The sequence below is a fragment of the Rhea pennata genome, chromosome 3, assembly GCF_028389875.1.
Source record: "Rhea pennata isolate bPtePen1 chromosome 3, bPtePen1.pri, whole genome shotgun sequence".
Classification (NCBI taxonomy): domain Eukaryota; kingdom Metazoa; phylum Chordata; class Aves; order Rheiformes; family Rheidae; genus Rhea; species Rhea pennata.
In genome coordinates, this window is record NC_084665.1 from 107,151,565 (window position 1) to 107,177,646 (window position 26,082).

The 26,082-nt window shown below is 37.3% G+C and overlaps 1 protein-coding gene across 1 annotated transcript in view; it reads right to left on the bottom strand.

Annotated features, from left to right (window-relative positions):
• DLGAP2 (DLG associated protein 2) overlaps positions 1–26,082 on the bottom strand; it is a 304,160-nt gene that overhangs the window by 26,428 nt on the left and 251,650 nt on the right. Inside the window, exons 8-9 of the mRNA XM_062571124.1 lie at positions 23,545–23,764; positions 3,322–3,671 (exon numbers count right to left, since the gene is read on the bottom strand). Coding sequence (XP_062427108.1) covers positions 3,322–3,671; positions 23,545–23,764 — 570 coding nt within the window. The remainder of the gene's footprint in view (positions 1–3,321; positions 3,672–23,544; positions 23,765–26,082) is intronic.

Consider the following 26,082-nt stretch of genomic DNA (forward strand, 5'->3'; position numbering starts at 1 on the left):
TAAAAGACGAAGTAATTTCTTGACATGTTTTCTGTTATATTTTACAGTCTAAATGCCTTTCACATGAAATGGCTTATACCTAGGTGTTGTTGAATGGTAATTATTAGCAAATATACTAGGTTATGAAAAAAAAAATCCCTGGAAATATATCAGCAATAATCTTGTTTTTGACTTATGATTTATTTCACTCTAGACAATCTCTGTTCCTCCATTTTAATTCAAATGCTTTGATTTGTCTTCTGCTGTCATGGTAGAAGACAGATACGAAGACTATAGCTACTAATATTACTAGAATTTTATTCTTTGTGATACATATTTTTAAGAATGCTGACTGTATTTTTAATCCCAGAACCAGTATTTTGTAACTTGCCTAAATTTAGGGATCATCATTATCTGTTGCCTACCGACATATCTGACAATATTCCTCTTCCCTTGAATATGCAAGTGAAAAAAAAATCAACAGCTTTATTCTGGGAAAGCTTTGCTTCTGAAAGCTTTTTTTTTTGTGCAAAAAGCTTCAGAGGGAGGGCTAGCACACTACAAAATGGGCTACCATAGCTAAGCTTTTCTCCATCTGTGCAGGCTGGAGGAGACTGATCATGTATAGTAACTCCAAAGCTCCCCAGCAGTGTTAGGTTTCCTGTACATGTGCACACCAGTCCCAAGGTACATGTGTATTATGCCAGAACTTTCTAAGAAGACTTCTGCTCATTGCATGTACACTGCCCAGACCATATACCCCAAAGACACCGGGGCCCGCGGCTGGGTCCATGGCGGTTCTACCTGCTTCTAGAGGCATCGCTGCTCCTTCTTTATCCGTCTGCCTCCCTCCCACCATACAGAACTCCATTAGTAATCACTCTCACACCAACATGTTAAAGCAATGAAACATTAAAAAATGCACAAATTAACCATCCTGATAGCAAATTAATTAATGCAAATAAATGCAAATTCAATGCAATACCCTGGCATAGCATGCTAATGAGAAAACAAGTCATTTAGTCAATCAAGGAAATATGCAAATAAAAAACATCCTTTCCTAAGATGCTTTGATGCAGAAGTCTGAAAGAAATGAAATACTTTAGTTGCATTTTGGAGGCATAAATTATTATTTATGTAGTTTTCAAATAAATGTATTCTGTCCTGTGTTATTATTCCATACAAATATGGCAATTGGAATATGACAAAATGCATTTTCTGCTTAGAAATGCTGCAGATCAGTATTTTTCACACCAATGTAAAGTTTGAAACTGACTGCTGAAAAAACAAAAAAAGCACAGTAGGATGTCAAGGGTAATCTTGCAATTTTAACCTTATCTAATACCAAATGGTAGAACCAAGTAGTTTCTACTTCTCAAAAAAAAAAAAAAAAAAAAAAAAAAAAAAAAAAAAAAAAACACTTCAGCCTTCTAAGACCTCCTATTGAAAAACAAAACTCTGCCTTTTGCAGTATATACACCTGAGAACTAATATTATGGCCTAAGCATCAGATGATATGTTGTTACAGAAGTTCCACTGCCTTGATGTAAATCATTGTACAGACATCTTCATGGCTCATAAGCACAGATTTTTAAACACACCACATACCGAGAAGGGTCAAAGCCCCGTGAAAAGTACTGGTCATCACCTGTAGTGAAAAATAGGACCAAGTGATATAATCAAAGTTTCAGAATTAGTTGTTGAAATTCCATGAACTGAAGCAAGACACCAACATGGCTAAATACCATTGCACACAGCTGCTGTAAGGAAGAGATAAGAACAAGACTACATACAATTCTTTTCTGAAAACGAAGTATCAGGCTGGGGCTAAAAGGTATCAAACATTACTCGCTGCTCTTCTGAGCTTTTGACCGTTATCTGTAAAGTCCCTTTTCTGAACAATTTAGGATATGCTAATTACTTTGTAAAACATTTGAAAAGTAGTAATCTGAATGTTCTACTATCGCTATTAAATTGCATACTTTTCCATGTGTAAAGAAGCATGATCAAACATCTCTATGCTGAGAAATATTCAAGCAACATGCTGACAAAGCCTACATCTTTCGTAAGTCTAATACTCACGTTGTATAATAGGAAAAATATATCATACTGCTGCGTTAGTCAGATAATTTCAACAGATAGCTGTGACATGCTTAACCCAAATGTTAACTCACAATCATATCTTGAAATTAGTAGAAATGGAATTACTACTATTTAAGAAAAAAATAATTATTTTTGCACAATTACTTCCTAAGAGACAGACAGTCACTCACTGAGCTCAGTTACGTGGACTATTACTGCTCTAGACTATTCTCAAGATCTATACTGTTATCTCAGCAATACCTGTAACTATGCCAAAATATATGGTATTTCTTTTACAATTGATCTGGCAAAAGGAGAGATTTTTAAGCACAGGAATGAACCCAACAATGTAAGGGGGGATATTCACATAACCAAAAGTAAATGTGTGTTTAAGCACGAGTAGAAGGGGAGCCTAAATTTTAATCTGCTCCTCTGTTTCAAAGGACGTCGAATTCTTTGCAAGTTTAACTTGCGGATTTTATTAATACTTGGCATTTCCTAGAGATTAAAATAAATGACCATTACTATTGAGTACCTTCCAGTTAGTAGAAGGTATATCATTCAAAACATGCATCTGGAATCACCTTATTTCATGCACCTGAAACGAGACAACATGGCACAGTCTGATGGGCATTCTGTCAGCTGAAATAAATACAATATTTTTTGCTGTACAAATGCAGAAGCATTCAAAGATTGTGCTTAATAATGTTATTTAATTACTGGCCACCTATAATTATGCTGTTTCTACATCAGCAAGTTTCTTTCTTTCCCGTGGTACCTTCTTCTACCCAACACAACGCTGGTCAGTAAAGTGGGGGATTAGATTTTTAGGTGGAATAAGCATTGAGGATCCAGCATAGTTACACATTTTCCAAGGTCAAAAGAGAAGGATAATGGAAAAAAAATACAGTCAAGCATTTTAAAGCTGGCATAATTCTATAAAAAGGACCATGAATTCATGGAGAGAAGGAGATGAACATGCTGTTCACCTGTAGCTCTGCAGTATAATTTTCCTATCAAGTGTTAATGACAGGTAACCTCCCTAGAGATTTATTCATTCATTTTCTTCCAGGTACTGCATATTAGCTGAAGACTTTTCTGCACAGCCACATTGCCATGATGTGAATTACAATTAACACTAAGCAGCCAGGGGTTGTTTGTTAGATTATTAGAACCAGTGAAGCTGAATGACTCATTCTACGCTATTTACAGAAAGAAGGCAAGCAATTCATCACAGAACAGATGTTAATGATAGGCTACCTGAATCCCTATAGAGGAACGTCGACTCTTAAGAAACTCCTCTGCTTTTGACACTAAAATGGCCTTGTCACTGGTTCGTATCGAGGCGCTCTGGCTCTCAGAAGTGTGGCGCTGTGCAGCTGCAGTTTCCAAGGCAAGGTTCATGGCCTTGTTACTGTCCAAACTGTCTGTGGAGTTGTACATCCCTCGCCCGTCTTGAGGCCACGGGGAGATCCTCTGAGTCCGGCTGTCGTGATATGCATCCTGGGTGGATTCTGTGCTGCTCTGTGCTGTGACGGAGATTAGTGGCTTGGAAGTGGTACGAGGCGGCACCGGAGGCGGTGTTTTTTTGTAACTTGTGTAAGTTACAGCTATGGAAAGAATGAAAATACAAGAAAGAGGAAGAGGAATCAAGATTAATTTGATTGAAACATCACAAGAGAAACCACCGTAACGCTGAGATTATGCTAATTACAAATGAAGGCAACGCAACATAGCGTTCTTTGTGAACCTCACTATTAGTTCCAAACGTCTCCCATACTCAGATGGGTATCCATAGCAACGTTTTATTTCAACTAGGAAGCAAAGGTTGAAAACGCTCCACGTGCTAAAATGGGAGCCCCAGATTATGATGAAGACGAAAGGGAGTCAGCAAGGATCTGTGTGCGTAAGTCTGACACTTGAGAGTTATGCTGGATTTGTACACACCGGTGCCTCTGAGGTTGTTTCAGCATAGAATAAAGCTGATAAGAGAAATAAAGGATGTTTTTTTTTCTCTTCTTGTAATCATTTGAATTGATATGGTGCATTAAGAAAGCAACATCAATATACTGGAACAAAACATTCTTCAGAAAACTTCTACTAAACAGTACGCCACACTTTAACCTTTAAAAATACTTCCAGGTCTACTGCTGCAGTTAGACAAGCCTGGCTACTTACACAAGATATTAAAAATATTCATGATATGGTAAATATCCAGGCATGCAAGTATTTATAATATATGGACAACACACATAAGGCTACAAATAATACCAAATATAGTGACATTTTATCTATTATCTTTCAGTGAATTTTAAATTCTTAGAACACACATTAAAGGGTTATACACTGAAATACAATGAATCATTAAAAATACAGACATAAAAATGGGTCTGAAACACTGTAAGAACTAGATATACAAGGTTGGAACTAAGAATTTTAGTCTGATGAACACAGCAAGTTTGAGGCCGATTTGACTTGGATTCTGTCTTGCAGCAAAAGGCTCAATAAAGCCTCCAAGGAAGCTCCACCAAACACAGAATTCTGACAATGCTGCTTCCTTACAAAATTTTAGGAAACAGAATCTTTCTTCCATAGAGTCTGAAAACTATTTATTTAGTGATTATTATCACAGAGCTAAACTGTCAAATAGTTTAACCCCACTATACTGTTTTGTTAAAGCATTTCTGTTATGGGAGAGTTTTTTCCTCAAAGCAGATACATAATTCATAAAATTAGAGACTGATACAAAAGTGCTTCATAATATAGCTTTCCATATTCTTGTACAGGAAAATCAAAACTAACTCTTTTCTCAAATAATTGCAGCAACACAAAGAAAATTATCATCTTTCCCTATACCAATAATGCCAAAATAGCATAATATATTCATGCAGAGACCAAGGTAGTAAACCTTTTTAATAAAAAGTTGTTTTTCAGGTCTTGCTAAATGCATTCAACACCATAATGGTGACTCAGGTAACCTTGGATTTCAGGTTACTTGAGGACAACAAATTTTACAAGCATTCCCCTTCTCATTACATAGACATCAGCTGAGGAGCAATGGAAATCAGGAATGCTTTTCCAGTTGTTCTTTTTAATATGAGGCTAAGTTGCAGCTCTCTGGAGAAAGCTCTCTAGAGAGAAAAGAGTTTTAGAAATCTGCCAGTAACTAGAACTTCTTCTGAGCAAGAATCACCAAGCGAGCATACAAGGAAACTGAGTCTAGAGAAAACTATTCTTAGATTTTGATTTTTGATAATCATAAATAAAATGGTGATCATAGATAAAGGAGAGTGAGGCAGAGCTAGGAAGTAAAAACCTTCATGTGAAGCACATTTTGAATTACTACTGATGCAGCTCAAATTCTGGAGGAGATTTTAAGAGTCTTCTCTCTGAACTAAATTGCTCTAACACAGCGAAATGCGTGAAAACATGCTTTTCAGATTCTGAGACTGCACATTTTTTAAAGTGCAGTTTTGTTGTCCTATCACCAATCTTATCTCCTGTCAGTTTTGTAACCAGCTGCTAAGAAGAAAGGAAAACCCGACACTTTTCAAATGCTTCAGCGAATACAGAAAGCTCATGAAAGAAGAATGGTTCTAATGCTTGGAAATTATGATAGTGTCTCACAAGCTTAAGCAAAGGCTCAAATTAATGCTTCCACTGAGGGAACTGCCATAATACTGTTGCCACCCCTCTCCCCCCACCAACCCTGACAAATATATATGCAGGTGATGAAAGTGCTGGGAAACATTTGAAATAGAGACAATGGAATAAAATAATGAGTGAAATGCAGATAAGGAAATGCAGATAAGCTTATCAATGTTATGACTAATTTATTATTTTTCACCAACTGTCTTCATCCAAAAGAATAGCAGTGAATAACAAAACATATGGTAAATGTGATAATGAAACATCATAAGCAAGTATATCCCTACTACTCAGGTAGCAGATCGCTGTTCTGCCTAATGAATATAAATGTTAAATATGGCAGCCTTTCTCAGCTAACTTAATTTTCATTTAAATTTCTTGAAAAGAAAAGAAAAGAAAAGAAAAGAAAAGAAAAGAAAAGAAAAGAAAAGAAAAGAAAAGAAAAGAAAAAAGAAAAGAAAAGAAAAGAAAAGAAAAGAAAAGAAAAGAAAAGAAAAGAAAAGAAAAGAAAAGAAAAGAAAAGAAAAGAAAAAATTCTCCTTATGGCAGAACCGAAGCAGTTACCTGATCATTTTATTTTTTTAGAACTGAATATTTTCTTCTGGAAATCTCAGATTGTTTTGGTAGTATAATGTGTCTTAGAGCCATGAAGTCTTACTGTTACTGTAGTATTCTGGCCAGCATTTACTCATGAGCAATGAGTAGAAATTTAAAAAAAACCACAGATATTCAACAAGGAGAAGAAACCAGGAGAAAGATTTAAAGTTCATGGGAAATACGATACATATTTACAGTGAAACGTGGCAGAAAGAAATCCGATTAATTTCTAAGCTACAGTCACAGAGATCAAATATTGAGCAGGGAAATAAAAATCCATTTCTAAGCAGTTAATGAGTTCATATCTGGAACAACAGTCTCAGAGCCACAGAAATCTGGGACTAATTGGAAACTGTAACAAAATCAGGTAAGAGGATGAAAGCATGAATCTGTGAGGCAAATTTTAAGACCAAATTCTATTTGCTTTAATCATTCAAGTGGTTCCAGTGAAGCTAATGGGATAACTTATGTGAATAACGCTACCAAGGCTTGACTCAGATGAATTTGATATGATGACTAAATGATAGATTAGGGACACATTAAAGGAGAAAAAATACCCTATAATCCATAGTTTACTGCCTATGTTTGGTCTTGGGTCTCTAATAATTAAGGTCTGGAGGAGGAAACAATGTGATTTTCAAAAATTTTCAATTAATTATTATATCTGTGAATGTTTCTGTTACCTGAAGTAATGTCTCTCTGTACCTTGCCCAATTCTTGGCCCTGGCAGTAGTAAGCACCACATTTTATATACAGGAAGAAACTTTTCCTTTTCCTGATAGAGAATGTGCTTTCTTTTCATTTATCATATGCTGATAGACATGAGCTTTTGCCATCTTTGCACCATTCACAACTTTGAAAACTTTCATTGGCCTTATTTGTTCTCAGGCTAAAGGAAGAACACAAAATCTCTTCAGTTTTGCTTCGTGCCCTTCCTGTGTTTTTTGCTCTATCCTTCCATAAAGTCCCAAGCTGTGTCGGGTTTTTCCTGCAGTGCAGCAGCTCCCTTCCCCACAGGGAGGGTGAGGGCTGGGCAGGACAGCCCTAGAGCGCCTAGCGCTGACCCAGGGGTGATGCCCAAGGAAGTCCATACAGGAAGCTGAGGCAGAAAACTAAATGGTATTTCTGGTATTTTTCTAGGCAGTTCTGCTGAGGCCAAAGCAAAGTAAAAGCAACACGCTTCTGCTACAGCAATAATAAGCTTGTAAAATCTGCAGCTGCTCTGAAATGCCAAGAGAAAAACAAACGTAGATGGCACAAGAAGTAAAGAAATGAACCTTCTTAGTGCTTAAATTAAATGCAGAAGAAATTAGGAAAAAATACATACTTTCTTTCCTGGTATATTCAGACGCTATCGTAATACAGAAATCTCTGTTTATTTTTTGCTTTTTTTTAATAAAGCATGAAAAATCCTTATTTGGAAATCATAATATACAATCTGTCTCCATCTGTTATCGAATGATCATCAACCAAAATGATAAATATGGTCAAAAAACCTTCTTCAAATATTAAAATATGTGGATATTTCAGACTACCATTGAATTATAGTATTGACTGTTCAGGTATTTGCGCTACTCAACATAAACATGTGCATCAGCTCCCCTGGGTTTTTCCTTTAGGGAAGGACATTGTTAGATAAATGGAGAGCCCACCAAGTGGTTTGCTGCTGCTTCATACTGAACAAGGTTAAATGATTAAAATCAGGTACAAATTATTCAGAAGAAAGGAGTGGGTAGCACAGCAGCATAACATGCATTGATTTGGCACTCAGACAGGAAAAAAAGTGTAACACATATCCATTTGTTTTTGTAAGGACTGTTGTCATTATGTAGCGAGTCCACTTCCCCTCTATGCCTGCTCCTGCTACCTTTTCCTAGCTTATGAGCCACAATTGATACCTTAACTGACAAACGACCACTTCTCTCCTCAAATATACAAAATTCCCCATCAATGCTGGATTTAGCATGGAGATGGCCCCAAGTGACATGTTCTGTAAAACACATTGATGTCTCTTAAGTGCCCTGTGATACAAGCTGGGAAGCACTGTCCAGAACCAGAGTATCAGGCATTGTGGCCATACTGCAGAATGAGCAAGAAGCCAAGCCCCAGAGAACTTGCAATTTAACTGTTCAGACACATACAATAGAAATCTAAGGAAAGTTTACTGATTTCTTAAGTAACAGGAACTTTTCTATTTTAATATACCTGGAAGCAGAATACCCCTCTTAATTTACACTGCATTTGACTAAACTTGGGTAAAGACATTGTAGTTTCAGTCATAGAAGTAAATCAGGAACTCTGCCCATATTTCAGGCCAAACGGCCTGTACTAGAAATAAAATGACTAAAAGCATTCAGTTAAGATCTGACTTCAAGTTATCCACAGAGATTCATGCCAAAAAGAAGAAAAGAGAGACTTGGTATATTTGATGAAGTATCCGTGGCTGTAGGTGACTTTCAGAACACCTTTCCAAAGGCAGTCTTTTATTAAATCACCACTGTTGGGCCATTTGAAAGGTATAATCACCTGAGGGATTTTTACAAATCAACACAACCACTAAGCACTAAATAAAAAAAAATGACATTATTTAGGCTGAGATCACAAAGTTAACTGTATGATGAATTTACATGAAAGCACCGTCAATTAAAGGCAATGGTTATCCCTTATGACACATGGAAGGAGTAAACTGGATTTTCTGTTTTGGAAGGAGGTTTATTCAGAATGAAGATAATTACTCTGCTGGGAGTGTGGAGCTGCCCTGGAGGCAGAGTTCCCCAGGGCATATTGCTGCAGGCAGAGATGGAGCATCTAAGACTTTCCCAAGAACCAGAGCACTGAAAGAAATGCAGTGTGGACCACCAGGTAGATGCTAGATGAAGGAAAGTGAATGCTAACCCTGAAACCACTTCTGAGTACCAAAAAGAATATTTATTGTAATGAAAAAACACAACTAAATCTAACCCTATATGAAAAGATTACTCAGTTCTTGCTGTCAGCCTTTAACTACTGTGAACACTCTTCCAGTTAAAAACTTTTAAAGTTCCAGCTAACATGGTCATCTCTGAAATGCCCTGATGCCTCCTCATCACACTTTATCATGTTTATCAGGACCACAATACCCTTAAAATAAAAAAAGGTGCTTGTGGTTACATAACAATAACTTCTCAAAACAAAGAATGATTAACATTAAAAAAAAATTTAGAAAGCCTCTATTTAAAAGAAAGGATGTTGGTACATGTCTTTTTATATACGAGTAAGTTATCAACTTCCCTCATACACTGGTCTCCAATGCCAAACATAATTAAAAGGAAAATTAATATCAGATAGGTCAGTTTAATTTTTACAAAGCAAATTTAGCTTTTTCTAAAGTCATATTGTGAAATGTTAGAAAGGGGTTTCTTTCTTGCATCAGTAATATTGTTAATGTTCAGTCATAATGAGATGATTTAGAAATGCTTAGTTTTGACATGGCTACATAATTAAGAAAGAGTGATCAGCTAGAACATGAGGTAAAGTTCAAGGTAAATTAGCCTGCCTGGATCCAGTCTGCCATTTTAGTGGTGTGCTATCAGTGGCCACCCCGAAGACCCACACCTATGACTTTGAGTTTACTTCTTCTTGACGCTGGAGCAGAACGTGCTCAGGCTCTACAAATAAAAGTGTTTAGCCTTGCTTCATTACCTGACCTTGAGCAGCACTAACTGAATGTAAATGCAAGGTATTCAGAATACTACTCAGACACAGCTACTTTGTACTTAAATTGAAATAATGGCTGTGTTTGAATGTAAGGCAGGTAAGGACACATCTCACATCTACATTCTCACACACCCCTGGCTTTTCCAGCTGTTTTGTTTGCTACTTCTGGGATAGGTGCTCACTTCTGCTTCTTGCTCTGCTAGTGGAAGATCTGTCACTTCTGAGGGTCCTCCAGATTTAAGGGTTTCTCCATTTGTAAGATTAGAAGAGGTGAGTGTTTTCTTTTTCTTTTTTGAATTGTAAGGTTATTTGAACCTTGCAAACAGTCTTTAAAGCTTACCACTGTCATATTGTGCTTGATGTTCAGGAAAAGAATGTTTCTTTAAATAAATACATTCTTTAATCAAGTATAATTATTTTCCATTAAACCTAATCAGAGGGCTATTTTAGTTATTATCATATCTTCCAGTAAATATACCAAGTATCTCTGTTTCTCAGAAGAGAGGATCTTTGCGCTTGGATATATTATGATCTCTTTCCTGCAAAAAGAATCTCTTTTCTTGCTTTACAGATTAAGCAGTAAGAAACAGCTGGTACAAAAACACAATGGTGTTTTTGTGAAGTATTTTCCTGAGAAGAATGCTTACCCCCAGATGAGTTCTTTCAGCAGAGTTATCTGTCCATATGATGGGCTTTTTAAAATTTGAGTGACATAATGCAAAGTACTGTCTAGGTAGTAGGTATCTACAAGTTCCTAAGCTTTTCCCTCAACAGGTCATTTTAGATGCATCATATTTAGGTAAACCTGGATATTTGTCAGACACTAATGTCAGATGTTAATTGATGGTCTCATCTTGCCACAGTCCATGGGAGCAAAATGCTGCATTTATTCTGTGCCAGATTTTTTGAGATGAGTCTTTCAGTAACAATAAGTTTTATCATACCTTCAAGCCACTATCCTTATTTGAGAACTATGCAGGGGAAGATCCAAGTCTAATTTAGTTGTCTGCTCTCTTTTAGAAATATTGGAGAGGATAAGCAGTTCTGGAAGGTAATTCTCAAACATCTTAGATGCCTATTTTACTGGAAACAAATGATGATTCATGACACCTATGCAGGTGCCTACTTCTCTCCATCGACTAGAAGGAGAACCAAGGATAACCAGCTCAGATCTAGACATCTAATTCTGAGGTGCCTAAATGGGTAGGACAAACTCCAACCTCTCAAAACTCTGGCATGACAAAACCTAACTTCTGTTACCTGGGTTCATTAGAAAGGTGGGGGCTTCATCTCATCTGCTCCACAGCCCCTGTGAACTGGCTAGTAAAGCAAGCCTGTGTGACATTTGCTCGCGTTAAGGGTCTGATTGACACCTGATTTCATTTGATCTCTTCTGCTGGACCTACTGCATAGCAGTTACTAATACTTTGGCCCAAGGTCCCTTTGTAGCTCTACAGGAGTATTAAATACAAATTCTTTGTATTTCTTGTGCAGTTTTAGACACCGAGCAAGACTATGCTGTTTAGCTCCGCTAAAGCCGTTGACATTGAGGTCAGAATAGTTAGAATAATTCAAAGAAACTCAGAATCTGGAACATTATCATAACATTTTATCGACATAGGCAAGATCTATGTCTATTATCTATAATTATTTTTAAAGAGCTTTTCAAAGCAACATGTCACTGAGACACTGCTGCCAGATGAATCCCATACAAAATGTTATTTTTTAAGCAGCATCTGTTCTTGACATCTCTCTGCTAAACAGAATCTACATAGCATTTGAGATGAGAGTCTAAAATCATTAGTATGATACCTAAGCTCAATCAGAATTTACTGGAGGATAACACAAAATTACTGGATGAGATTTTTTTTTATCAGTAAGTGCATTCGGTTAGACTCAATAATTACAGTAGACCCTTTTAGGCTAAAGCTCTACACATCTATCTGATTTTGTACAGGAAACTAACAATTAAGCAGAAATGAGACTACTAAATATGGGAAAAGCTGGAGTCTAAGAGTAGTATCTGAACAGACTACAATCTCCCAACTGGAGCTGGAAGGAGAACAGTATAAAAAGAATTACTGTAATCAAGTCATTCAGTGCGTAAATGGTTGCCTCCATATTGAGGAAACTAAGCTCCGTAGGCAGCCCATGTTACGTAAACGACAAAATCTGTTTTGACAGTGTAATTAATGTTAGTCTCAAAACAGAAATGCAAATCAAACAAGACATCAAGGTCAGAAACTGTAAGCCTTTGCCAAAGTTAAAAGAGATGTGGGCAACATAAACCTCATGGATTGCTGACGGACTAGTTACAAAGGGTTCTATTTTAGATCAGTTAATTTGCAAGAAATTATAGCCTAACCAGCACTTAGCATCCTGTAGACAGCAAAGCAAAGTGCTGACAGCTGCTTTGCTCTTCAAGACAGTTCTTGTGTGCCTCTAAAATACTGAAGTTGCTTTACAAAACATCATCTCAGCTTTTCAGTGGCAAGGAGGTAAAAAAGGTACTTTTACCTATTCTGTATTTCATTTACAGAATGTATGTGTGCCTTTTCAGGAATATAGATTATATTTGTCACATCACCAAACAAGTGAGAAGTAAAGAGAAAAAAGAGCTCCAAAATCTAAGAGCCATTGTTAAATTGGAGACTTTTCACATTGAAAGCAATGGAAAATTCGAAATCATTTTTCAGTAGAAAAGAATCAAACCAATATTGGTGTAATTCTGTACTTAAAGAAATCTTTTTTCTTGACTTCCCATGCAGCCTTATTATTCAAGTGAAGTATTTTCTGCCAGCCTCTTGAAACACATTCACAGACATATTATGCAGGTTTATTATTCAGACTTTTGTTTGTATATTTTCTAGTCTCACTCTTATAATAACTATGTGTACCTTGTGATTTTCTTTAATTTCCAACAGGAAATTCCAAACTGCGAAGGACACAAAAGCATTTGCTCAGTTAATCTTAAAAAAGTGTTGTGCAGTAGAATAATTTTAATGGTGCATTATGATAATTGTACTAAACTAAAGAATTTAAAAGATTAAAAGCTATTTTACTTAAAGAAAATGTAATGCTTACCTTTAAATCATTCTTTTAATCAGTAGAAAGCTACAGCTTTGGACACAATCTCAGAGTACACTTCTGAGATTGCAACAGTACAGGCAATAGTCAAACCAAGAAATCCTTTTACCCAAGATACAAATTGGTAAATGTCAGGATCCTTCAGGATCCAACCTTTAGTTTCATCCTATAATGAAAGTTGAATATGACTGACTTTTAACTCAGAATTCTGAAAGTTAGCTAGCTATACCTAAGCCATCATTGTAGACTATTTTTATAGGCAAGTGAGAGAAATAGAGACCTCAGGAGGACAACTAATCTCATAACAAATACCAATCCTAAAGGAGATAAATCACATCTCATTGACTATAATAGAACATTAATGTGACTGCCTTTGACAGCTACATTTTAGATATTTGTATTAGGTGAGAAGAATTTTTATGGCTGAAATTTTATGTTTTTTCACTATGGGGAAGGAGATTAGGAGTAGAAGAAGACTAAGAGTGGAAATATATGTATTTTTGGGGACGGAGAACTATCCCAAAAAGTTCACCTGTATTTAACAAAACAAAAACTAAATGCATATAAAAACTTATGACTCATTGATATGTCCTTATTATTATGTTCCCAATCTCGGTAAGCCCAGTGATGGCTTACTCACTTCAAACTCAGTATCTTCCCCAAACTTGTTATAATATCCTTTAATTGCCTCTGAAGAGTAGTAATAAGATGTTTGGATTGCTCTGATATTTGGGTAAACTATGGTTTTCAGTGTACATATTTTAATTGGCTATATACTGAGACTAAACCTTGCATTTTCGGCATGCTAGAACATTTCATGTACAGTGAGTACAGAGTTTGCTGTTAAGGATCAGTGTGTCATTAGGTAAGCAAGTAATTATGTAAGATACCTCAGTGTAGATGTTTGTTGTCTGTCAGCGTACAATAAGATCCATACACTGTATTCACTCTAGGTCAAATTTACCTAAACATAGGTATCTAAGGCCGTTTCACATGTCCTAGGCTATTCTGCCTAGCCTACAGTTGTTTGTCCAGAAGGAGACAGTTCTCCTACAGATCTCACACGGATGTCCCAGATGTCTCAAATGACACCAGCCATTAATCCTCAAACTGATCTGAGTTTACTGTCATGGGAACTTAGACAACTATCTCCCATGTAAACATATGTTTTTAAGTGACTTCACCTGGATCCAAATCCCATCCCACTCACCTACCCATTATGGCCGAGAGTGAATTCTGTCTGGTTATGTCCTTGGAATGTCACTTATTTCAGAGAGACCTGGACAGGCTGGAGAGTTGGGCAGAGAGGAACCTCCTGAGGTTCAACAAGGGCAAGTGCAGAGTCCGGCACCTAGGCAAAAATAACCCTAGGCACCAGTACAAGATGGGGGCTGACCATCCAGAGAGCAGCTCTGCAGAGAAGGACCTGGGAGTGCTGGTGGATGACAAGTTGACCATGAGCCAGCAATGTGCCCTTGTGACCAAGAAGGCCACAGGTATCCTGGGGTGCATTTGGACGACTATTGCCAGCAGGTGGAGGGAGGTGATCCTGCCCCTCTACTCAGCCTTGCTGAGGCCTCATCTTGAGTCCTGTGTCCAGTTCTGGGCTGCCCAGGACAAGAGAGACATGGAGCTACTGGAGAGAGTCCAGCATAGGGCTACGAGGATGATCAGAGGGCTGGAGCATCTGCCCTATGAGGAACGGCTGTGAGAGCTGGGCCTGTTTAGCCTGGGGAAGAGAAGACTGAGGGGGGATCTTATCAATGTGTACAAGTACGTGAAGGGAGGGTGTCAAGGGGATGGGGACAAACTCTTTTCAGTTGTCCCATGTGACAGGACAGGAGGCAATGGGCAGAAATTGAAGCACAGGAAGTTCCTCCTGACCGTGAGGGGGAATTTCTTCCCTGTGAGAGTGACAGAGCACTGGCACAGGTTGCCCAGAGAGGTTGTGGAGTCTTCTTCTCTGGAGCTATTCAAGGCCCGCCTGGATGCAACACTGTCTACCATGCTTTAGGTGCCCCTGCTTGAGCGGGGAGGTTGGACTAGATGATCTCCAGAGGTCCCTTCCAACCTTACTGATTCTGTGATTCTATTTTAGCATCTTTATTTTCAATGAACCTCTGAAAAAATGTATTTTAATTGTGAAGTTTACCATTAGCCCTTCTACAATAGGCCTGATCCTGAACAAAATTGCCAGAGCAGAAATCAAAACTTAAGTACAAGCCTGACCTTTGTCTAGACTCCATTTCAGGGAAGTCAGATTAGGGGATGGCACTTGCTGAAGGGTTGGAATCTGCCTGGGAGAGATACGTAAGCATCACCACAGGCTTTTCAGCTCAACAAAACAGAGATAGAATTCATTGGAACTAAACCTAGAGCTAACTATAAGAGTCTTTCTCTTTCTGAGAAAAGCCTGACTTCTGAGTCTTGCCATTCAAATATGGATACTACTTTATTTAAAGTATAATGAATTTGCTTTGTTTCTACCTTCAGATCTCTGTATTATTATGAAAGACTTGGGTAGCAGCCACCCACTAGTATCCCATTCTCCTGGAAATGGCAATATTGCAAGTTAGAAATAAATAATGTCCCTCAGGAGAAGCGTATTTTTAAGGGGAAAGCATTAATCAAAATGTCCTCTCCATGAGGTGGAACAGTAGGGAAAGCACTTAACTTGTCTCTCTACATATCTGACAATACATTTTTGGAAATGGTTTTACCAGCTGACAGGTATTCTGGAAGGTGAAGGGACCCTGCTGAAGCAAGATCTGCCCTGCCATAAAGGGTAGGTATATCATTATTTTGAAATACAGCTCGATCTCGTCTCACATACCCTCTCTATGCCACAGCACCTTCCCTAGGGCCCACATATAGAGTAATTCTCCCCTGGCTATGCACATAGATTTACAAAGATTGTCCAGATTTCAAAGAAGCTAGAGCAGAACAGAGATCTCCCTCTTGCTGCACTGAAAGCTTCATGGAGCTGAGGCCATAACTTTCATCAGCTTCAAGAGTGCAACACTTATTTAAATTAACTGATGAACTCAGCCCCGATGGATGAAATATTTTAGGTGAACTAGTACAAAGGTCTTGCCAAAATACAGTAAAAACAAGCTCTCTATATCCAGCACAGAAAGCACTGTATTCCAAGGCACATGTCAGTATTATGGCTCCTGACATACGCTTCTCTAAAAAGGCAGGATAAGAGAAGACTTAAGGAGTCTCTTCTGAAAGGACTCCTTAAGAGGTCTTTCTCATTCCCTGAGGAACGGAGAAGGAGAAGCATCGTCAGGAGAGGATCCTGGCAATGTAAAAGGAAGAAGCCCCAGGAACATTTCAGCTAGGCAACGCTCACTCGTGCTGTGAGCTTCCCACTGCTGTGCCTACCCACCTAAGGACAAAACCCTCTGGCAGTCTCTAGCTAAATAGCTGGGCTGAAATTTATCTTTGCTGCTATTAGCTTCTATCTTTCCAGGAAGGCTTCACACACCTAAGCAGTGAACCACCTTCCTTGCATGATTTTTTTTTCTTTCTTTCTTACCCTTTCTTTTCTTTTTTTTCTTTTTTTTTTTTTTCTTTTTTTATAATGTCATTCAGAAAATGCAGCTGAGAAAACTGATCTCACAGAGCAGCTTTGAAGCCAAATTCTTCCAGGGAAGGGAGCATGAGTGTCCTTTTTAATAAAAAAAAAAAGAGCCAGCTGTCTGGCAAATCTAATAGGTTATGGAGGAATTATGTCAAGTGCAGAACAGCAGGAGCAAAAGAAAGACAGTCATTACACATTTTTAAAACTAACCATAGATGCAAGGCAGGGACTTCATTTTTTATCTTTGCCTCTGCAGATCATCTGTACCAAGGAGAATGAAAATCGTAAAAAGCTCCTGGCTACTGATCCAACTGTTTTGCATGCCTCACCAGCCTGAAGAAGCCGGGTGGTCAGACAGCCCTGACTAGCACAGCCTTCCTCCGATCTCAGGGCATCCCAGAGTTTTGAAGAGTTACAGCAGCCCTTTGGCCATGCTCCGTTGAACTCCTCAGACCAAAGGGTCTGTGTCACCTTCATTCGAGTGACTCCCTGGATCACTTCCATAACGTAGAACTGCTGCTTAACAGTGGTGTCAGCAAAGGAGGAGAATAGTATATTTAAAAGAATTAGAGACTAATTATTCCCCCCAGATACACTCAGAGCAATGAAAATGATGTGTGCATATCCAAATGTAGAACTGGGCTCATCGTTTGTTAGTATAAAATTTATTCTCACAGTATATGCACAGAAGCTGGCACAGCACCAAAGTAATAACTCAGGATCCCAAAGTGCTCCCACAGATATATGTTATGTTTCCTGCAGAGAATTGGAGTGCCAGATAATTCCATGGGGCACCCAACAGTAATTAAACAAAGTCAATGGGAAAATTATAATTGAGAAAACAGCCTTCTATATCTTATCTGGAATTAAGTTTTTGTGGGAGTTTAAATATACCTATAATATAGGACACTGCTGCAAACTATTATTTAGCAACAGATACCAATAATAACCTCTAAGACTCTGCATTTATTTCCATTCTTTGTATAGACAGAATATAAATTTTGGAGATGTTACTTCACACATCCATTTCCCCTCCAGCCCTTTTGCCTGGATTTTCCTAGAAATATTGTACCAGATTAAAAAAATCCAAGCAACTGCCTGGATAAGTATCTTATTCTTGAAAAGCTGAAAGAAGACCATGTATTTATTGATCATAACCACTGTTTCTTTTACGAATTTAGGAGTGTATTTTATCTGATCTTTTTTATATATGGCTAGTGCTCAAGGACAGAGTGCTACAACCACAGCAGCACCCCAGTAAGTTTGTATTGCAAACTCAGAATCCCTATGACAATCCATGACTTATTCTTTTGCCCGTATTTGCTGTCCTCATATCTTTGAAACAAAAATATAACAAATGCTGTTAGTATTCAAACAGCAACCAGAAGATCAGTCCTTCTGAATTCTGCAGTGCCATGCTATGCAGCAGCACTACATATAGCAGTGCTAGCAACTACTATGCAGCTGCTGGACGAAATACCAGATATTCTCATGCCATTATGTCTACATGTACATGATCATGCAGTCCTTTTACTGACAAAGACAGTTTTGTGGACAAATTTCAAGTCTACACTCTACAAATTCACCCTACATAGCCCCTTACTTCAAAAATGAAAAGCTGAAAACGGGTTTGAATCAGGAGAAAGGAAACCTGCAGTTCCTCAGGCATTTTGAGCTGTAACTGAAAACTCCCTCATGCAATGTGACCTTGTTTGAATTAATTGGTTTTGGAATTACTGCTCAATAGTTCAGTAAATGTGGAATTCTCTTAAGTTTACTCTTTGCCAAGCCGATTCCTACTGGCTGAGAAAAGCAAAATTAAAAAAATGACATACGTCTCATCTTTTTCAGTGCCAGCTCTTCAGTAAGAACTGATACAGTAGAGCCACCTAGTAGTAGGAATTAGCTGAAAGGAGTTGCATATAACTAAAACTAAAGGTTTGCTTTACACTATATTTTCCAGAAAAAAATGGAGCAAGTCATTGCAATGGAGTGTACCTGGCACTTAGGGCTACGGCTTAGAGGATATAATTATATCCTCTGAAATCAGCAGTACTGCATGCTAAGTTTTCTCAGGATTGGTTAGAAATCCCCAAAGAGGGATCCAAGTGATCTTGGACTTACTATTTAACATTAGAGAAGAAATTCAGGATGCTTTTATGTACTATGACCCAACTCCATTCTGCTGAAATCCACAGGTAATTTTTTTTTTTTTTTTTTTTTTTTTTTTTTTTTTTTGTTATTCATCAATTCATCAAGATTACAGGCTTTGTTGTAGTCAAATAATTTGAGTTATAGAAAAATGTCAGTTAGTTTTAAGAAACTAGCATTGATGCTCTCTTCCTTTCATTAGCCTAAAATCTAGAGAACGTACTGAGGTCAGATGTTCAGTTCTGTTTGACAGGAGAAGGATCTCCTATCTCTCAGCAGACTGCTTCAGTTCCTGCATTATAAGGTATTTCCATTTTCTTCTGTGGAAGCTGTTTCACTTTGAATATAAAAGCAATATACACTGAGCAGATATCCCATCTGTCAGGTGAATGTCCTATGTAGTAGGCTAAAGCAGCGGTCTCTCTCTCAATGAAGTTGAAAGTGTTTTATCCAAATAAATCCAAATAATACTATCAGGAGAAACTGAGTATGCCCTCCTCATCTAAATATACAATAACATGGCATTTAGGATATTCAGTTTGATGACCAAAGATGTAAATTTGCATTACTCTCTGGCTCACTTAGAAGATGGATTTTAACAATTTTTTTCTCAACAGACCATCCTAATTGCTAGCTCCAGGCTCATTCTAGCTCAATAAGTATTGCAGCAATCAAGGTAAAAACTGTAAGGAAACATCCCAATATGTTCTATAACATACAGAATATTTCATATATAGTACTCTCTCCGCATATAGGGTGCATTACAAAACTAGCTGACCTTATCAAGAAAAGGGAGCACCAAACCAGAGCTTCCCATGTCATGTATAACTCCTTTCCTCTAACTGCCTGTGAACAGCTGTCCTCACATTAGCTCTTTATTTGTTTTCACCAATGCCAAAAATGGAAACAAAGTGTTCTTTTTTACTCAGATTTTCCTTTCACTAACTGAAACTGAAAGATGTTTGGTTTGGTTCTGACTGAATCATGCTTTTTGCTTTTATTTTTTCTGGTCCTGACCTAACTGAAAAGGCTAGTTAGTTTAACAGAGCCATTTGCTTTCAGCCAGCAGTCACAGGAAAAGACAAAGAAAACAGAGTGGTTCAGGTCTTTCAGACCTCCTTGTCAGCTACGGTTTCACGGTACAACCCAGAGTTGCACAAGGGTATTTGAATCGCCGTTAGCAGAACGTCCCAGGTATTGCAAGTGATTTGATGTGTTTCCCTGGCATTGCTGCCAGCCTCGTAGGCTGTTTCTCAGCAGGACCTCACAGCCTGGGCTGACTATGCATTGCGCTGGCGATACGGCTCTGGCGCCCCAGGTAGCTTGGGCATCTTCCCCACAGCTCTCTGCTATGCTACCCAGCCGTCACCAGAAGTGCTGCAAGCTGACACTGTAGTTATACACACACATACATCTTTCTGCAATAGGAAAGTTGATATTATTTGGAAAAATAAACCAGATTTTATGGACTCTTCCTGGCGAATGAAGCATTGCTTACAAGAGTAGCAAAGGTGTAAGGAAGTGGTAGTTAAAATGACTGCTGCACTTTGTGACTTCTCACTCAGGAAATTACACGTTGTCTGTGATGGAGGAACGAGGTGGGAGGCAGCAGCAGCTGGAGCTGTATTTTCTCAGCTTTGCATCTGACAGCTGCAACTGGATGCAGTGCAGAGAGAGAAAAGGATTTTTTGGATTGCTCTGTCATTCAAGGCTATAACTTTTAATATGCAGTATTTTTTACAAGGTTCATTATCTTTTTACAAAATGAAACAGAATGGATAGAAATGACCTAATCATAGTGAAATACCGTCAGTCTTAGCAGGGACCACATGGAGTCTGGGTCTAGCTTTTAGCGTGCCTGCTATGCGGGCTGCCTTCGACGCGCCGTCACTTGTCTCATCCTTTAACACCTGGAGCAACAGGGAGCACCCTGTGTCTTGGCCCGCTGTCTCCAGCAGAGGCGGACAACTATTCCACAAATATTTAAACTATGTTGGTCTGTTCCAAAGATACGTGCCTGTTAGTACCACAGAAACTATGAAGTATGAACTAATTATTTGTCATTCTTTTTCCACCTATTAAAAAAACTTTGCAAACAGAGTCTGTTAAGAAGGTCCCACATAATATTCATCATAGTTGCGACCTTCCTACCTGCTGAAAGATGCTCATAAGCCTAGGAACATTTTAGGAAACTGCATGTTGTTAATATATATTCCACAGTTTCATAATTGAATTCATAGACCAAATATTATATTTTTTGTTTCCAGCTTACATTTTTAGTTACTCGATTGAATTTTTAGCTCAGCCTGTGTTATGATTTAACTGCTTTACAACACTGATTTGAGCCACTCATGACCTATATCACTAAAATTTCAAGTAATAATTGAATTGCAATGCCTATTAATTTTCTATGAAATTGGTTTAGTTTCTTTATCAAGAGAGTTTGTAACGTCAGAAGGAAAAAAGGAATTAATCTAATGTAATTTTCCTAACAATTCCAAAGATTGAATTGGAACTGAAGGTTGATGTAAAGCTTTGACTTCTTTGACATTTATTTGGATGAGGCCTGTATACATGTCAAATATCTGCCAATACCATTTTTGTTTTTCAGGCAACTGCTTCTTTTACAATTTTCAGATAGGGTCAGAGGAGTAAGAGATTTTTTTTGAACTATATAATAACAGGAAATGAACCACCTCCTGCCAATGTGATAAATGCTGAAGACGGAAATATGGAAGAGTTACCCTGTGGTTTTATAAACAATAGCTTATTTGGCAAATGAAAATTTCAATTAACAATGAATCACATAATTCTTACTCTTCTTGTAAATTAGATAAATATTCCTAATTTGAATATAGAAGTTGAGGATAAACTTGCTAAGTGTTACAGGGATAATAATTTGAATATAGAACTACATGCAGAACAGCATATAGTTCATAGGCTCGGAATTACAGCCTTGGCTCAGGACAAGATCTATCATCTTTTTTCTGTTATTTTTATTTTTTTTTTTTCCTCCACAATGCCAGTATTGCCTAACCACAACAAAGGAGAAAGATTACATATTTAGGCAATAAAACTTATCTGATAAATCATTTCAGAGATGAGAAAGAAGCCATGTGTGAAACAAAGGTTAGAGTTTTCAAAACTGCATTATTTAAGCAGGAGATTGCTAATCAATTCCAAACATTTTTCATAAGTATAAAACACTGAGATGCAAACATATTCTCTGCCTAATCTATTTATTTTCCAAAACATATCATATCTTATTCAGCTTTGTGACTCCAAAGAAAATAAAGTGATTTGCTTTCAGATGAGATATTTGGGCTTAGCTGGCATATAAACTTATAACAATTTAGATGAAAATCAGTCAAGTTGGTTACCAAATTAATTCTGAAATGTTCTAATACAGTACCTGGAGTCAGGCATGAAAATAGATATTTAACACTTTCTTTGACTATGGAATGTTTCTTCCTAATAGTTATACATTATAGGACAAACAGGAAAAGTTACTATCTGAGGAAGCAATAAAGTCGCTTATTGTTAACAATAAATTAAATTAACAGCCATAGCATCACTGTTAAACAAGGGATAGGGATGTTGAAGGAAGCCACGACTCCCAGTTTTACACTAAAGTTATCTATAGCAATTAAAATATTATTCTTAAGATAAAATAGCATTTTATGCTATTTCTAGAAGTGTATATTCCTGTTATTCAACTTCAGCTTAGTTTTTAAGCTCCCACTGTTCTGTTACACAACAGATGTGTCAAGCAAATAATTTTAAAAATATTTTTGCTTGTTACATTTTGAGCTATATTTTACATTCTATAAATGGGCAATTTGCACTGCAATTTCATAGTATGTGGCAAGGACAATATTATACTCAGGAAATGACATAATATATTTGGAAACATAAAAGTATATTTGAATCACTTAGTAAAGAGTATGTATTTGTTATAGATTCAAATTTTTTTAACTATCCCTGCAATCTCTATCAATACTAAATGCTAGTATTGGTAGAGAAAGATTCTAGATTTTATTTTAAATCTATTGTAAAATTAATAAAGCTAACATATTTATTAAGCAACTAATGAGAGAAAAGAAATTCACTATAGGAATGACAAAAGATCCTAAGAATTAATGGTATAACAATGAATACTAACAATTACTGGTGAGTAATAACAAACATAAACGAAGGTTGCCATGATGTTTATGATTCAGTGTATCAATACAACCAATTAAAAGTAAGTAATTAATTCCATTAAGTTAATTTCCTGTAAGTGTTTAGACCAAATATTTAAAATACTGCTTCTCTTTTCCTTCTGGTATTTTAAGGATCTAAATCAAGGCCAGGGCAACTGATATCATTTAGAAAATCAATTTCCTGATAGACAACAATATCTAGATGTCTGACAATATCTCAATTATACCATTTGCACTTGCATTTTTTTTTGCACCTGCATAAAAAAAAAAAGGAACTCAGATCAAAGCCATGGTGAAATCCAAGTTCATTATTTATGCACACATCATTCTCTCTAGAAAGAATGTATTCCAAACTGCAGCCACAACCATGCAGTATTAAAGACTTAAGGATATTATCACTATAGAGGGAAATTGTTTCCAGTGTCATATATATATATATATATATAACTTTTCACAAAACCAGAGTATATATTTTTACATGCATAATAGTGAAAAGGTCAGTGTAGATTTCCTTACCTGTGGTTGACCTGATAGTTGAGGTGATGTTGGAAGATGCCATCGCAGGAATACATTCATCATCTTGGGAATAGCCTGCCTGAATGGCACGCAAGTAACTGTGGCTTCTTGTTCGGAAACATCCAGGGAGGTCAAGGGCATCCATTGCCTGAGCTTCAACTTCACTAAACACTGATTCACACACCGATTCAAATTGCCCATTAACCTCTGCTTCACTCATCTGAATAAACAACAACAATGCATTTGATTTTTGACTTGCTTTTTTGTGATCATCACGGCCTCAACATCTCAAATGGACACCTGTACATTGATGAAGAACTGTTTTAGCAAATAGTTAAAATTTAGTAATCCCTTCTGATCACATTCACATTTTTAAACTTACATCAGCGCTTTATATGTAAATAGTAAGTACATCACACATGCCATAAAATTAATTTTACATTTAGTATCTTTTGGCATATTTAGTCACTAAGTACATGATGGTAATGAACAAATCTGAGATCACTCTGCGCTAACAGAAATCTCTCTGCTGGGGCTGGAGAACAGACATCAGCTAAGCTAATATTAGCTCTCAAAAGGTGAGAGCGGGTTGCCTGGAGTCCTCACTTATCAGCAGAGTTACCAGTCATATGGACATTTAGCCTGTGCTGCAAGTCGTCCTCTTCCTCTCGCAATAAGGGAGCTCCTGGAAGTATCTCCTACTTGAGAATGTGTGACTTCAAAGGATGTCATGCTTCTAAAAAGCCTGAGAAATGTTGCATCTAACGTTATGTCCGGTGTAGCACTGGACAGAGAGCCTTTGAGATATCCGCACTGGAAAAGGAGCTGGGCACCTCCTCATGTAGTGTATGAGAAAGGGATACTTGCCTGAGGCAAACTACTCAGAAAGGCATTTTAGGCATAAGGCTAGCCAATAGCAAATGCAAAGCACCATCACCTTCTTGATGTCCCTGCACCTCTGTGAAGTTATGTCCCTAAGTTTAAGCTGAAGACATAAAACTGCAATTTATGGCAATACATTGCCCCATATCCTCTTCCACAGCTAAAGGGCTAACACGCGTTCTTCGAAATAGAGGCGAAAAACTGTGCAAAGAACACTGGCTTTTCTTTGTAAGAGGTGGCCAGAGGAGAAAGCAATGCTTGACCCACGTTCAGCTGCGAAGAGCCCTAAACCAAATCCTTGCCTCCTGGATAACTACTTTTGCCATTCAACTACCGTGTAAAATTTGGACGCAGCCACTACTGCTACCTTGTCCTTAGCAGCATTATTTTAGGTATGAAACTTCTCCTGCTGTGTCAGCTGAGGAACCCTCTCTGTCATAGCGTGCTGAAGGTGCCCTGAGAGCATGCACCCGGCTGGACCCTCAGGGGATCTCGGCTCCCTGGAGAGCTCCGCCAGCAGCCTGTGTCTACCTCCTGCACCTGTATTGCAGTTTTGAAGGTGAGAGCCTAAACTCTATCTAAATCATCTTTTTAGCTGCTTCTCTGAAGATGGCCCTAACTGTCTCTGGAATGTGTCTGAATAACTCAAAATAGTGTTTATCCAAAGCCAGATGGGAAGCTAAATATTGCAGAGACAAATACAAGACCTTCTGATATGTCCTCCTGACAGTAATTTCAAAAAAGAGAGTGCTAGAACTCAGAATCAGTACAAATATCAAGTTAAATTTCTAACATCACTAAACAGCACATCTAGTTGATATTACTTTTTATATATTGCTGCTACGTACATTATTCATTATTACTGTTCCTAGTACATTATTCATTATGGAAACAGAATGACTGCAAATGTTTCAAATGTTTCAGGATATTGATTAAGTAAATGGAAATTTCATACAGAACTTCTGATGATAATGAATAACTTATTTTAATTTTATGTCAGACATTTTGGCTACTAAATCTACTTTGAAAGGAATTACATTATCCTTCATTAAAATGTACTTCTAATAAAGTTAAGTAGACTAATGCAATCTCAAAAAGATTTTAAAAATCTTACTCTGAAATATTTTGCATATATCACTGATCAAAAAATTCATGGTAATGTAGTCCATAAACACTTTATGTCCTAAGCATTTCTTTTAAACTGTGCTCAACAGTAGAAAAATAAACATTTTAAAACTTCCATTAGAAATACAAGCTATAGAATCCAGGATCTTGACTGTACCCCTGATCAAAAGTGAAAGGGGAAGGAACTAATGAAAAAAGGCATTTAAAAATAACCAAACTCATACATACTGTTTTTACAGAAATGAGATAAGAAGAGAATGGTGTCATGGCAAAAGAACAGGAAACAGCAAAGTTTCAAAACTTGTTATTTTAATGCATGTACTTCGTATACTATTTAATATATTTATTACTGATTTTGAAATAGCTGAATAGTTACGTAGAAAATACATGATTGATACAAAATTAGACTGAAAAATAAAGTAAGGAAATGTATCCAGTAGGACTGGCCAACTGAGCAATATAACTGCAGATGAAATCCACTATGAAAATTTTTCTGGGTAATGCATACTGTAAGGAAAAATTTGAACCATC